The sequence below is a fragment of the Ptychodera flava genome, chromosome 5, assembly GCF_041260155.1.
Source record: "Ptychodera flava strain L36383 chromosome 5, AS_Pfla_20210202, whole genome shotgun sequence".
NCBI classification, from domain to species: Eukaryota; Metazoa; Hemichordata; class Enteropneusta; family Ptychoderidae; genus Ptychodera; species Ptychodera flava.
The window spans coordinates 37,347,843-37,360,910 of record NC_091932.1 but is presented as its reverse complement, the minus strand read 5'-3'; the positions used below and the strand labels follow the sequence as shown (position 1 = coordinate 37,360,910).

Sequence of the window (13,068 nt, the reverse complement as noted above, 5' to 3'; positions counted from 1 at the left end):
CTTTATTGTCCCTTCAAACATCATCAAAGCGAAAACATGTGTAATGCAGTTGATAAAACTATTCACATTGGGAGGTCAGGCGTTTTCAATACGTTAATATATGTGTGCAACTCAAGTCATGTAAATTCATATGAATTAGCACACATGGGAAATCAACAACGGTGCTTTTAGAAAATTTAAATAGTGTCATGAAGCTTCAGTTTTATTTCCGCTGACCTATGGCCATCCATATCAAGTAGTAACAATGCTGATATTGGTAAATTAACTTAAACGTCTACCATTTTCATTCATTTCTTAGAATCCACCTGAAATAATCCCTTGGACGCTCGAACGTTACCTGACACATTTCTTGGACGAATTTGTTGCTACTCATCTCTCGGCCATTATAATAACATGATTTCAATGGGAACTAAAACTAATCAAGTAGCACTGAAAGCCACCGCTTACGGGACTTCATATCAAAGTCCACTCATAGCGAATTCATTAATTGCGCAAACAACATTTTCTCCCATCTTTCTCACTAATAATAGGCCCTTCAAGTCGACTTTTATGTCACTTCAAAACATATGTTACTTCAACTTATGCTGCATCTTGTATTAGAAACAGACAAAAACAAAAGTTTACCCCGATAAATAATACACAAATTCAAGTACAGAGTAATAAAAGTAATGTATTCCTTTGTACTTAAAGTACTTTGTTATATATATATATATATATATATATATATATATATATATATATATATATATATATATATATATATATATATATATATATATATATATATATATATATATATAATAAGACAAGCAATGAATTTTGCGATTTGGATGACATAATCATGGTTTACTCAAGGGTTTCTCAGGTGTACTCGTTGATTCACCTGAAAACTTAACCTACTGAAATAATTCCTATTGTGTTGAAAGTAGCTAAAGCTATCATTACCTATAACATTTTACAGACATGACCATTTAACATGGTCAGTCTTGAGTCAATTTATCGCCAAGACTCCTTCCGGCATGCCTTTGATAGCTCTCAGACTTATGGTTCTTCTATTCATGTCAGCTCTTTCCAACATTGCAAATTTTGTCCAGGCCGAATGGCTACAACCGATGAATATTACAGCTCCTAAAATTAAATGATGTAACAGTCGTTAATATGATTCCGTTCTATTATTAGTACTCGTGAACAGGTGCGGTGTGTGATATCGCCTCCGAGCAGAATTGATTCTAAAAGCACCAAATCGTAAGAATAAATCATAAGTAAGTAATTATGTATGACAAAATTAATACTTATATTTCTGATCTAATAATAGAGGCGTTGCCCTATACAGCTACATGTCACAAAAGAGTCTCAGAAACTCGTTTTCCTTTTGGATTTTGTGCGTTGATGGAATTACTCACTTTTAACAATCTCTTGTTCGACCAAAGATATCACAAAATTATCATTCTTATAGGCGGCAATGCTAGGCACTGTCTTAATCAAGTCTTCCTTGGTGTACAGCTGTGGAATATGTGGTCGTAAAATATCATGCATTCTCTGAAACCAAAGTTGAAATGGCGTTAATTTTCAATTCGTCAACAGAAGGAAAGAAGTGATTATGCCATGATTGCATACAGAATGACCTTGTGAAGCTAACAGATGTAAAATCCAGCTGCTTTGTTGGGTACAAATTTCAATGTCCATGTTTACATTGCAGGTAGAATACACCCAGGGACAATTTTTCCTATAAGCCTTAAATTTTACAATTATACTTTTCTTGTCTGCTACCGTTTGAGTAAATTGGGAGTTAATTGTTTTCATTTTTTTCGTTTTTGTTTATCTATTCCATCTTGGTATGAATCAACTCTTCACCTTCTTGTTTTTCTGAATATTATTTTTCATGACACAATTATCACAGGGTTATAAACTGTTTTGAATTTTCAGATACGTGTATCTGTTCCTTACAGTCATTGGCATATTCTCCGCTGATTTTCCCAAAGATCCATTATAATTTTAAAGTTCTTCTTCGAAATATATTGGCAAAGTCTTTAGCTTTCAGTTTCGTGAAGAGTACACAACCTTGTATAATGCTTAAAACGCATGGAGCTGCAATCGTTATACAATAACCACCATACTTTACCGTTAATCCCAACTTCACTTGATTCGCATTTGTAAATCTGGCAAAAATGCATATATGAATTGCTTCCACAAAATGGTCTTGTCAGAAAAAAACTGACAATTGTATTGGATTTGAAGTCACTGTAAAGTTAACAAATGTCTGTTGTAGATTGAGTAGACGCCACTACTTTACAAGAGGAACGACTGAAACAAAGCAGTCCATTCCTTTGAAGATGTGTGAGACATGAAACTTTGAACATCACCTTGGCGAAAGGCGGGAATGCAAGATAAACGCAAGATATATTTTTTAACTTCATAAAATTTAGGAAGGCCTTGACAAGCTGAGGACTCTCCGAGACCAGATTCAACCTTGTGAAATTACATAAATGCGGTTTACCCCACATACACCTGGAAAATAAAGAAATCATTATAAGCATCTTTGATACCAAAATTAAACTAACGCTTTAATCTTACAGACTATTCAAGCACAGTCTTTCTATATATTCTGTCGAAAATATCGCAAATGAGGCAAGTATTCTTCTCACCCTCAGCAAGAAATTAGGATTGAACCTATAAATTTACATTTGTTCATTCACACTATTACCTAGTCTGTTAAATTCTTAATTATCTAACGGGGAAACCAATAAAATAAAACAACTGGCAATGGCTGTTGTCTTTAAAGTAAAATGCTCCCGGTCCTACACAATTTACACAGGACTTGTAAATAAGTAACAAAATTACGATGTGCTATTCAATACATAACAATAACAAAACCATAGAAATTATCAAATATGACTGTGACATTCTATAGTTTTCTTTTATTGATAAATAAAACTTTTTATTACTTTTGACTTACCATTCTCCCGAACGATTTCTCCAGTGCAAGGCAAGATATTCTTTACAGATATGTCGCGCACCTTCCTCTCCCATTGAGCGTAAATATGGCGCCTTTTTAAGATAACGATACCCTTCTTTAGCAGTCTTTTTCCATTGGGCTAAGTTATCGTACTGTACGGATCGAGGTCGATATATGATGCAAGGGTATTCCCACAGAGATGATGGTTGTCTTGCGAATGTTAATTTTTTCGCGGAGTTTTTTTTGTCAAGTTTAATATCTTGAAAAAGCAATCCTGTGTCACGATAAATTTCTTTCAGTAAATTACCCCTCTTAGCTTGTTTGTGTCGATCCACCACGACTGCGCTTCCGTTGCACTGCCTGAAAAATTCGTATGGTGTCACAACAGGCACGAACTGTTTGAGAAGTTCGATATCAAACGTTTTGCTAAGGTTTCGGGCTTCCCTGGCGTTGTTGTGAGTTCTGTGATTCCGTATCGGGTATGCGACAAGGGTGCGGTTTTGTAAAGCTACGAAGGGCAGGACTTCCCTAAATCTCTTGTAGTTGTGCTGTGGACCCGAAGCGGGGAACATCAAGGCTGGCATAAGATACCGGCTTGCAGTAGTCAGATTGGTACCATTGTCACGAGTGCGAGCAATCGGCCTGAGGTTGTAAGTGATCTGAAATGATCATGAAACTTCAGTTAACATTATGTTAAAATTTCAACCAAAACTTTTACTTGTTGGTATCATATATTAATCGTAAATTTAAAACCCTGAAAAACATGGGATTCACTACCTATGCAAAATTGTATGAATCGTGTGTGGCTGACAGTGGCTCCCATCCTCGATTATTGCTCAGGAGTCTGGGGATTTAGTAAACATGAAAAATGTGATATGGTACAGAATCGAGCTCTTGGTTTTTTTCTTGGAGTGCACAGATTTACACCCATTCATGCTATTACAGGAGATACAGGATGGAACTCCTGCATAGTTCGTAGACACATTTCTATGATCAGATATTGGAACCGCCTTGTTCAGTTAGATGAGAACAGGTTGACTAAGAAAATATTTCTTTGGGATTTCACACTGAATCACTGTAATTGGTCTTTTGAAATGTGTAAACTTTTTGATGATTTAAACCTTGATATGTATCTGGATATTCTTTTGCCTTTTGATCTCTCCATAATACAGGAACGATTACGCCTCCAACAGGAATTGACGTGGCTTGAAAATGCCAGGGATAAAACGAAGCTCCGTACTTATATGTTATTCAAAAATGTATATAACATAGAACCATACGTTTACATGACTCTTTCTCGTAGTCAGCGGTCATTGTTGGCGCAATTTCGATCTGGAGTGTTGCCTCTGCGTTTAGAAACTGGCAGATACAGAGGCGAAGTAGTAACTGACAGAAAATGTATTTTTTGTAACCAAAATGTTATCGAAAATGAAGTTCATTTCCTTTTACATTGTAGTTTTTATAATGATTATCGTACTACTTATATAGACATGGATGGTAATTATAATAATTTGTCGACAGACGATAGGTTAAGATATTTATTAACAAATCGATCAAGAATCCGAAATACGGCGAAATATATCGAAAAAGGGTTTACAAAAAGAAAAGAACATTTGTATAAGAATAGCTAAGTATTTTCCCTTTTCATACTCTAGCAAGTTTTGTTTCAACTACTGTATACCCTGTTCCTCACATTCCTGTACTGTATAATGAATTATAAGGTGACTTATAAGCCCATTGGGCTGGGAGGTCTTTTTTCCTCAGGTCACTATAATAAAATAAAGTACTGCTACTACTACTACTACATATATCACATAATAGTACAATTATAGCATGTTATGACTATCTGTGATCAACACGCAGTTGAGAACTTCTCCCATAGATTTGGATGTTTTTCATGGTACAATCAATTGCTTTCCCTATAGGAAAAACAACAACAATAACTTCAGAAGCATTGAACGAGTTATCAGGTTACAACCTCTGCTGAGCTTATTATATGTAATTAAAACTGTGATCGCTTAATCGTAAAACGTTGATTCAAGATCACTGATTTACGACAATAAGAATAGGTTATCAGTTTTCCACATATCCAAGCCCAAGAATTTCAAAATGTTGCCATCAGAATATCACAGGGAATTTCGGAAAGCTGGAACCTGAAATAAAATCAAACAAAAGCACTAATCCGTGCTGAGTTTTTGTTGCCTCACATTGTACCCTTTGCCCTTTTTTGCGAATTGACAAAATAGTTCCACAAAATGCATCCTGAAGCGTTTCAGCCAATTAATAACTTTTGATATCCCGATATACTAATTTCGATAACAGACATTACAAAATGTGTCGTCTCTCTCTACAAAACACTCTCCTTGCTTTGTCCGTGTTTCCCACACTATTTTTGGCAGAGTTGCTGCAAGATGTTAATTTTGCTATCGGGAATTGGTCTTGTGCCGGTGTAAGAAGCCATGACACCATTAGAACAGATCGATTTGCACTGACTGTCAGGAATCTCTCCTACTACTCAATAGAAAACATTGTGATAATGGTCTGAGAAGTAAAGGCACAAGTATGACCGACACGAACAGATGAAAATTTCTACAACATGAACATTTCGAGCTTGCTCAAAATCCTTTCGGCAGGACAACTCATTCATCGTGACTCGCCATAGCCATTCGTATCTCACAACACGTGTACCAACTCACATGGCACGCCTATAATCTAATTCCCTGTAGTAACTGTGCCTATTTGTAACATATAACGGTATCTTATCTTGTCATATCCTATCTTTTTTCATATAGAATCATGTTTTTATTTACTAATTAGAGTTCGATAAAGAGTTTGAAAAGAAACTGTATTACAATCCGAATCAATTCCCGCCCTCAAATAAACAAAATTACAAAACAGATGTCGAATATATCTACAGAGCTTTTTCTACTTGCTTGTTGAGAAACGTTATACAAAGATAGCTACTTCTAAATTCCTGGACAATGAAGACAGATTGTCATCTCTTCAGTTCCTTCCAATATCCTGGTCTCGGCACCACAAAAACAATATGTGGGATTGTTTACGAAGCAGGATCTTTTGAGTTCAAGTGATGGAGACAGAGGCGTCGGCTGTATTTCTTCAAACTTTATTACTACAGCTAGCTCTGAACTACTGCTACAATATAATGTATCAGTGGGTGGATAAGTGACGACCAGATCCAGTGGTGAGCGATGTGCTCTGAGTATACGCATACACATACACTATACTGTGCGTAAACATATACTAAAGTAAAGTGGCTAATTCCGGCTGTGATATAGCCTGTTTTGGCGGGAAAGTAAGAAGTGTCTTTGACTTTGATTGGTTAGAGATGAGTCACGTCAGATAGAATTAAAACTATGTGTAAACACAGGATATTGGAAGGAACTGAAGAGATGACAATCTGTCTTCATTGTCAGGGAATTTAGAAATAGCTATCTTTGTATAACGTTTCTCAACATTGCTGTTGAAATAGTGGCAACCCATGTAAGACAAAATCAAGACATCCATGCAATTATAGTACATAATAGTTCGTCCCTTTCCTCAATTTCACAGAAATAAATTGCTGACGATACTTCACTTTCTTACGGACGTTGTTCCCAGTTCATAATGCTATTGATACGGTTAAGAGTTTTGGTCGAGTGTCCGGCCTTCAATTGAATGTAACTAAATCAGAAGGACTGTGACTTGGTTTATGGAAAAATAGATGAGACATACCGGCTGGTTTGAAGTGGAATCTCCACCCAATAAAATCATTAGGGATTTACTTTGGTTACGACTGTTTAAATTGTCTGCTACTTGGCTGGGAGGAGAAATCGAAAGGCTTAAGACCGTTTTGAATCTTTGGTCAAAGAGTTAGTTAAGTCTTTACGGTAAAATCACCATCATCAAATCATTATCTCTTCCAAAACTGTTTTACATACTGTTAAATATTGTTGATGAAATTTTGAATCCAGTCAATCAAGCAATTTTTAACTTTTCATGGAATAATTGGTCTGGTAGAATAAAAAGACTTACACTGAATGGAACTCACGAACGTGGAGTTCTAAATTGACCGACGTCTTTGCCCTCAATGATGCATTCTGTGCTTCATGATATGTAGACTGTGCGATTCAACTCTTCTAGTTTTGCCATATTTAAAACCAATATCTCGTTTTCATCAATTAATTACTTATACTTGGCACAAAGCAGGTGTTGGGGCTTTAATACGCTATAGATATCCGTAATCCACATCTCAAACAATGGTAAAACTATATCTTTATTTACATTGGATTAGTTCGAATATCATCTACATTAATTACATTGTCGATGACCATGGCGACTTTCTTTCGCCTACAGTGTAGTAAGAAATATGAAGACAAATTGGACAGTGGAATGTTTATGTAAACGAAAAATGTTTTTCTCTTGCACAAGGACTGATTACTTTAACATCCAAGTTTTTTCATGACTTCTTTGGTTCCAAATGATAAATTTTTCAAACGTCCCTATTGTGAAGACATATGGCATTATCATTTAAGACTAAGATTCCGCTTCAATGGAAATATTTGGGTAAATAAAAAAAATTCTTTCAACTGATACGAAGCAAGCTGAATTCAATCTCAAGATTAAAATCAACTACACGGACAAGTGTTCTCTCTGTAAAGGCCGAGTTACATGAGGCAACTCGCCGAGCAACACGACGAGCAACGCAGTAGGCAACGCATCAAGCGACGCGACTGGAACAGTTACACGAAGCAACTCGTTAGGCAATTTGTCGCTCGTTTCCTTACAAAAGATTACGGTGCGCATGCTTGAAGAGCGGACTGTGTTTCGTGGCGGCCTATTATCAAAACGGTTCTCTAGATCGTGGCAAACCGCAATATGACTCGATCACAAAATAGTAATGTTTCAAATCGTCCGATCGAATTAAAGGAAACTCCTACTAAATAATCTACAGATCGGATTAATGAAGGATATTTTCGAAAAATCTTACTAGATGTGTCGTGATAATCAACATATAAAAACTCCAACTAAATAATTGTACAGCTAGAATTATTTCGAATATTCTTATAGAGACATGTTTGTCATGTCGAGATGGATTCACGGGTATGTTTGATTGGTAACATAAGGTAGGGACAGAATTAACAGAAGCAGGGTGGTGCGATTGAAATATTAACTGGTTGCCTTGAAAATGGTGACTCTCCTCCAAACTTGCATACGAAATTGTGGCCTTCCTCTAAATTTATGAACCTCCCGTCTTGATTTTAATGCCAGAACATATATTTAAGTGATAATTATTATTTTCTAAGAATTATTAATAATTCAATATAAACGGGAAATGGTATTCCCCCTCCCGGGCCATAATGGATGAAAGAAAACTTTGTACAAAATAATGTACGATACAAAGCCAAGTACACTATGGAGTGAAAAGTTTACTTGAGTCCATGATGATCCTGGAGGGGTTTACACTATTTTTGGTTAATAGTTTTGGCATTACCAGGGAATTTATATAACATCTGAGGCCACAATACAAGACATTTTGATATTTTATCAGTAATTATCTGGGGAATAACGCCACAGATTCTCTGTATTGACAATGATTTGATTTAATGTTATCTAAAGATTAAAATTTTACGGCACAGTGAAACAGCAATAAGCTCAAATCAGAATGAGAAATTTCAAAATCAACTTTTCCGCTACCCTGAAAAAAGGCTAGCTTGTGGTCATGAGGAGGGTGGTCACGCCGGCCACGGCCTTCCATTGTAAAAACTTGAAAAGTTGGCTATTGAAATGGTGTCATTTTGTGGCATTTTCAGTGCATTTCAGACATGTAAAAGCCATGAGTATTAGCTGTTCTGCAACACAAAAATGATGAATACTTTGTGACAGACCATGGTGCGATGCAACGGTGCGCAGTGTTTAGGGAGCGGTGTCGTCAAATGCGTTCAATGACAGAAATATCGGTCACGTATCGATTAAAGCCCGTCCTGGAATATGCGTATCAGTCATCATTAATGCGTCAAATAAGGACATAGTTTTAAATAAATAAAAAATAACTTAGATATTTTTAGGTTCGCCAAAAGTTCTTCTAACACGTAACCCGAAGTGACAATCTTGTGAATGATGGCATATTTTATTCTGGGGAACATTGAAATACGCTCCGAATAAAATTTGAATTAATATTAAAAATATATTAAGTTATTAAAATTCAAATTATCAGCTCATGGTTAAGGTTAACGGGTACAAAATATTGTCGTACAATAGGTCATATTCTAGCAATTTCAGCTTACTAGCGAGCGATCGTTGAATCGCACAGTCTACGAATCCATGAAGCACAGAATGCATCATGGAGGGCAAAGATGTCGAACATCTTGAGCCTTCCACGTTCGTAAGTTCCAATCAATGTGAGTCTTTTTTATTCTGTCAGGCCCATTATTCCATAAAAAAACTGGAAAATTGCTTGATTGATCGGCTTCAAAAGTTCATCAAAAGCACCAAGAATTAACAATACGTAAAACAGTTTTAGAAGAGCTACTAATTGGATGATAGTGATTTTACCATACAGACTTTAAGCTTACGCTTTGACCAAAGTTTCAAAACGGTTAAGCCTTTCAATTTTTTTTCTCCCAGTTAAGTAGAAGTTTTAAACGGTCGTAACCAAAGTAAATCCCTAATATAATGAAGATTCCAATTTCAAACCAGCCGAGGTGTCGCGTCTATTTTTCCATAAACCGAGCCATAGTGCTTCGGATTTACTAACCTTCGGTTGAAGGACAGACACTTGTCCAAAAATCTGAACCGTGTGAAATTCTTTGAAATTGGGAAAACGTTTCGCAATTTTGTTATGGTTACCGACATTGCTACCTCCTCCACTTATCTGCCTTGAAAAAGGCAATATTTGTTCTCTTTAGTAGTTATCCCTCCTCATGGTGAGAATGACCTGGTTTAGGGGCAAGCAAAATGACACTTGATACATTCGTCGTTTCGCAAAACATCTCGCAAATTGTCCGTTTTGGTGTACAATCTATTGGAGCATGTGCTCGTCGGTAAATTAGGGATGAAATAATTTCGATTAATTGATTCATTCTTTGGTTTAAGAAAATATATTGACATTTTTTTATGTAGGCCTAAGGGCTAAGAGGAAAATACTTATATCACGATGACGTGGCGACGCTCGAGCATATTAGTCAGAAAGTTTTACTTCCACATTGTCTTTCGTCAGGCTGATTGTATTCTCTGTGTCGTCCCGACCTGATCGATGCGTTCGATACGTGTAAATATCAGTCCATGTATAAGGACAACGGAGAATATTGATGGCTCCTCAGGAGAAATTATCATTCAGCAGTTTATCTAATATTGAAGCGGTTATTCACCAGTTTACCGAAGATTGAAGTAGAATTGATAGAGAGGGTGGATATTTTTTGGATTTGTCTATAGATTTATTGATTTATTGACATATTGATTGGTTGATTTTTTTTTACAGTTTATAGTATATTTCCTGTTCGAGTTTTGTAAATTTATATGTACTAACAAGTTACAATCGATGAGCGCAAACAGGATCACTGTTCTGCGCATGAGTAGAGGTCAAAGGTTTCTTCAGGCGACGCGACGCAGTGTGTACACGGGGCAACTCGTCCAAGCGACGGGCGACGCGTCGCCTGAAAAACCGACATGTCGGTTTTCCGGGCGACGTCGCCTGACCACCTCGGGCGACGCGACGATATCATACAAACGAAGCAACACGGCGGGCAACTCGCGTTGCCTGTCGTATTGCTCGTCTCATTGCTTAACGAGTTGCCTCGTGTAACTCGGCCTTAAGGTTTCTGAGACGTATGAGCATTTTTTTCTGAATTGTCAAAGAAATTGCAATTTTTTTGGGCCGTCTTTCCATTTTATTTGGTAAACTATTTATTCGGTTCAATATTTAGCTATCAAATCATTGTTTTATTTTACATGCCCTTATTTCGATTCAATTATTCATTATTGCAATAGCAACAAATTGGTTTTTTTCACTAGTTTATTCTACAAGTATATGTTCTTTACTTATCATATTCTGAGAAAAAACGGGATTTATTTGAATTGTTGATAAAACTTTTGTCTTAAGAGTCATATTCTATCTAACAAGCCACAAATAAGGGACAAAGATTTAATTATTCCGTTAATTCTCGATATAAAGAAAGTCACAAATCCAGTTGTGCGTATTTGAATACTCTGCATTTAAATGCAAAATAAATAAATGACAAATGTATGTATATATATATATATATATATATATAATATATATATATAATATATATATATATATATATATATATATATATATAATATATATATATATCACATGAACTGGCTCGAATCAGGACTGATAAGAAATCCGAATTACCCCATCAACCGGAACTTTTTTCGTGCAAGTACCGTTCATACATGCAGGCGTCGCGACACAGACAGATTTGTTGTGATCTATGCCGTGCTAGCTCTCACGACATTTTTACCAAAAGGTGACCCTATAAATCCAGACATGGAAATATAGAAGGCATATTTGTCCAACGAAATTTCGAGTAGCTAAAACTATAGCTTTTCCCGGGAATCGAATGTCGATCGTTTATTTTTAATGGCTGAGTAACGTCGCGTCTCCAGTCGAGTCGTGGACGTCGTACCTGGCGATCCCGGTTGGCGATAGAACCGAAACCTACATCTCGACGTAAGTCCAACTGAATAAATGAGTACAGTAGAATCTTCGGGAAAGCGACATAGGAGGCACAAGCATAAGGTTATTCGACTAACAACGATAAATTTCCTTCAACGCACAAATAATCCGTAAATTCTCGCTCGGAATCAAACTTGGAGCGCGGCGTACGGCTGACATAAGCTGTTAAAACATAGCGCCGTGGAATCCGATGTACTTTGAGAGTTGACTCAGACAACACTCAAAAACAGAGTTTCCGTCAAGTAACAAAATTAGGATGTATATACGGGCGAGATATGTGTCACTGCAAACATCAAAGTCCGTAAGAGGAAAAAATTGACGACCGAGATCGGGATTGACGAGTTGACACCGGCAGAGACCGGTGTCGCCACGGCAGGGTTGTCGTGTCGGCTACATAGACGATCTGCCCAGGGTTATGGGTACAAACATGCAATGAGGTACACACCCCGGTGTGTCATCGTACGGAATCTTTCGCGTTCGCCAAGGTCGTAAATTTGTGTGATATTATGAAAGGCCATGGAATCTCTGAGAATGAGAATTACTGTTTCGATCGTGTCGTTGTATTTACTTCATAAATCTATTTGTAAATATTTTAAATAACTCTGAATACTATGGCTTTCCGTCGCTAGCACGGTGAAAGCTATGTCCACCGATGGCCGACAAGCCGTGGCATCGGTACAGCGCGAGACAATGATTGACACGTTCACGTGACCGAATCCGTACGTCTGGTTGGTGGAGATACCATTCGGTGTTACAGTATCAAATTTCAGCTTGATGGGATTTCTGAATGAAAGTATCGCCTTCGTGAAGGGCCGCTTTGCTCTTGAAATAAAGGCAATCCGCGTAAGTAAAACACAAATTCATGCATTCATGCTCGATGCTAAAGCTGAGCGTTATAAATAATAACACAAAATTACTTCAAGTTCAAAGTAATGATATCTGTTACTTAAGTTTCACGCATCTGCAATCATCAGACAGATTGCAGGATGTATGAAACCTAAGTAACAGATATCATTACTTTGTACTTGAAATAATTTTGTGTTATTTTATATACATATTGGTATATGAATAAATAATAAGTAAATTGACAGATAAAGAAAGACAGTCACTGCAACCAAGTTGCTGATAGTGAAACTTCGATATTGATTCAGTTTTACATCACAGCGTATTCAAACAAGCTGTACATCCATGAAGTCGGTATAAGTTGACGCGTGCGCTTCACGTTATCAAGGCAAAACATAAACACCATAACATTTGTCGTAAAGAGTTAGTTATTTTTGTCCTAACTTCCGTCTAAGTTTAGCTCAGAGTCGAAAAACATCGATTCTGGCGCTACGATTACAGTGCAGAACGGGTAGGCAGTATATAGTAGCCGACCTGGTTATTATTGTAACCAAGTGTAGAACCAAAT

The 13,068-nt window shown here is 36.8% G+C and overlaps 1 protein-coding gene across 1 annotated transcript in view; it reads right to left on the bottom strand.

The window, feature by feature from the left end:
* Positions 1 to 262: 262 nt before the first annotated feature.
* The window catches only part of LOC139133828 (uncharacterized), a 115,642-nt gene continuing 102,836 nt past the window's right edge, over positions 263 to 13,068 (bottom strand). Inside the window, exons 3-6 of the mRNA XM_070700592.1 lie at positions 2,957 to 3,615; positions 2,364 to 2,508; positions 1,404 to 1,539; positions 263 to 1,128 (exon numbers count right to left, since the gene is read on the bottom strand). Of these exons, the coding sequence (XP_070556693.1) occupies positions 992 to 1,128; positions 1,404 to 1,539; positions 2,364 to 2,508; positions 2,957 to 3,615 (1,077 nt within the window). The 3' untranslated portion in view covers positions 263 to 991. The remainder of the gene's footprint in view (positions 1,129 to 1,403; positions 1,540 to 2,363; positions 2,509 to 2,956; positions 3,616 to 13,068) is intronic.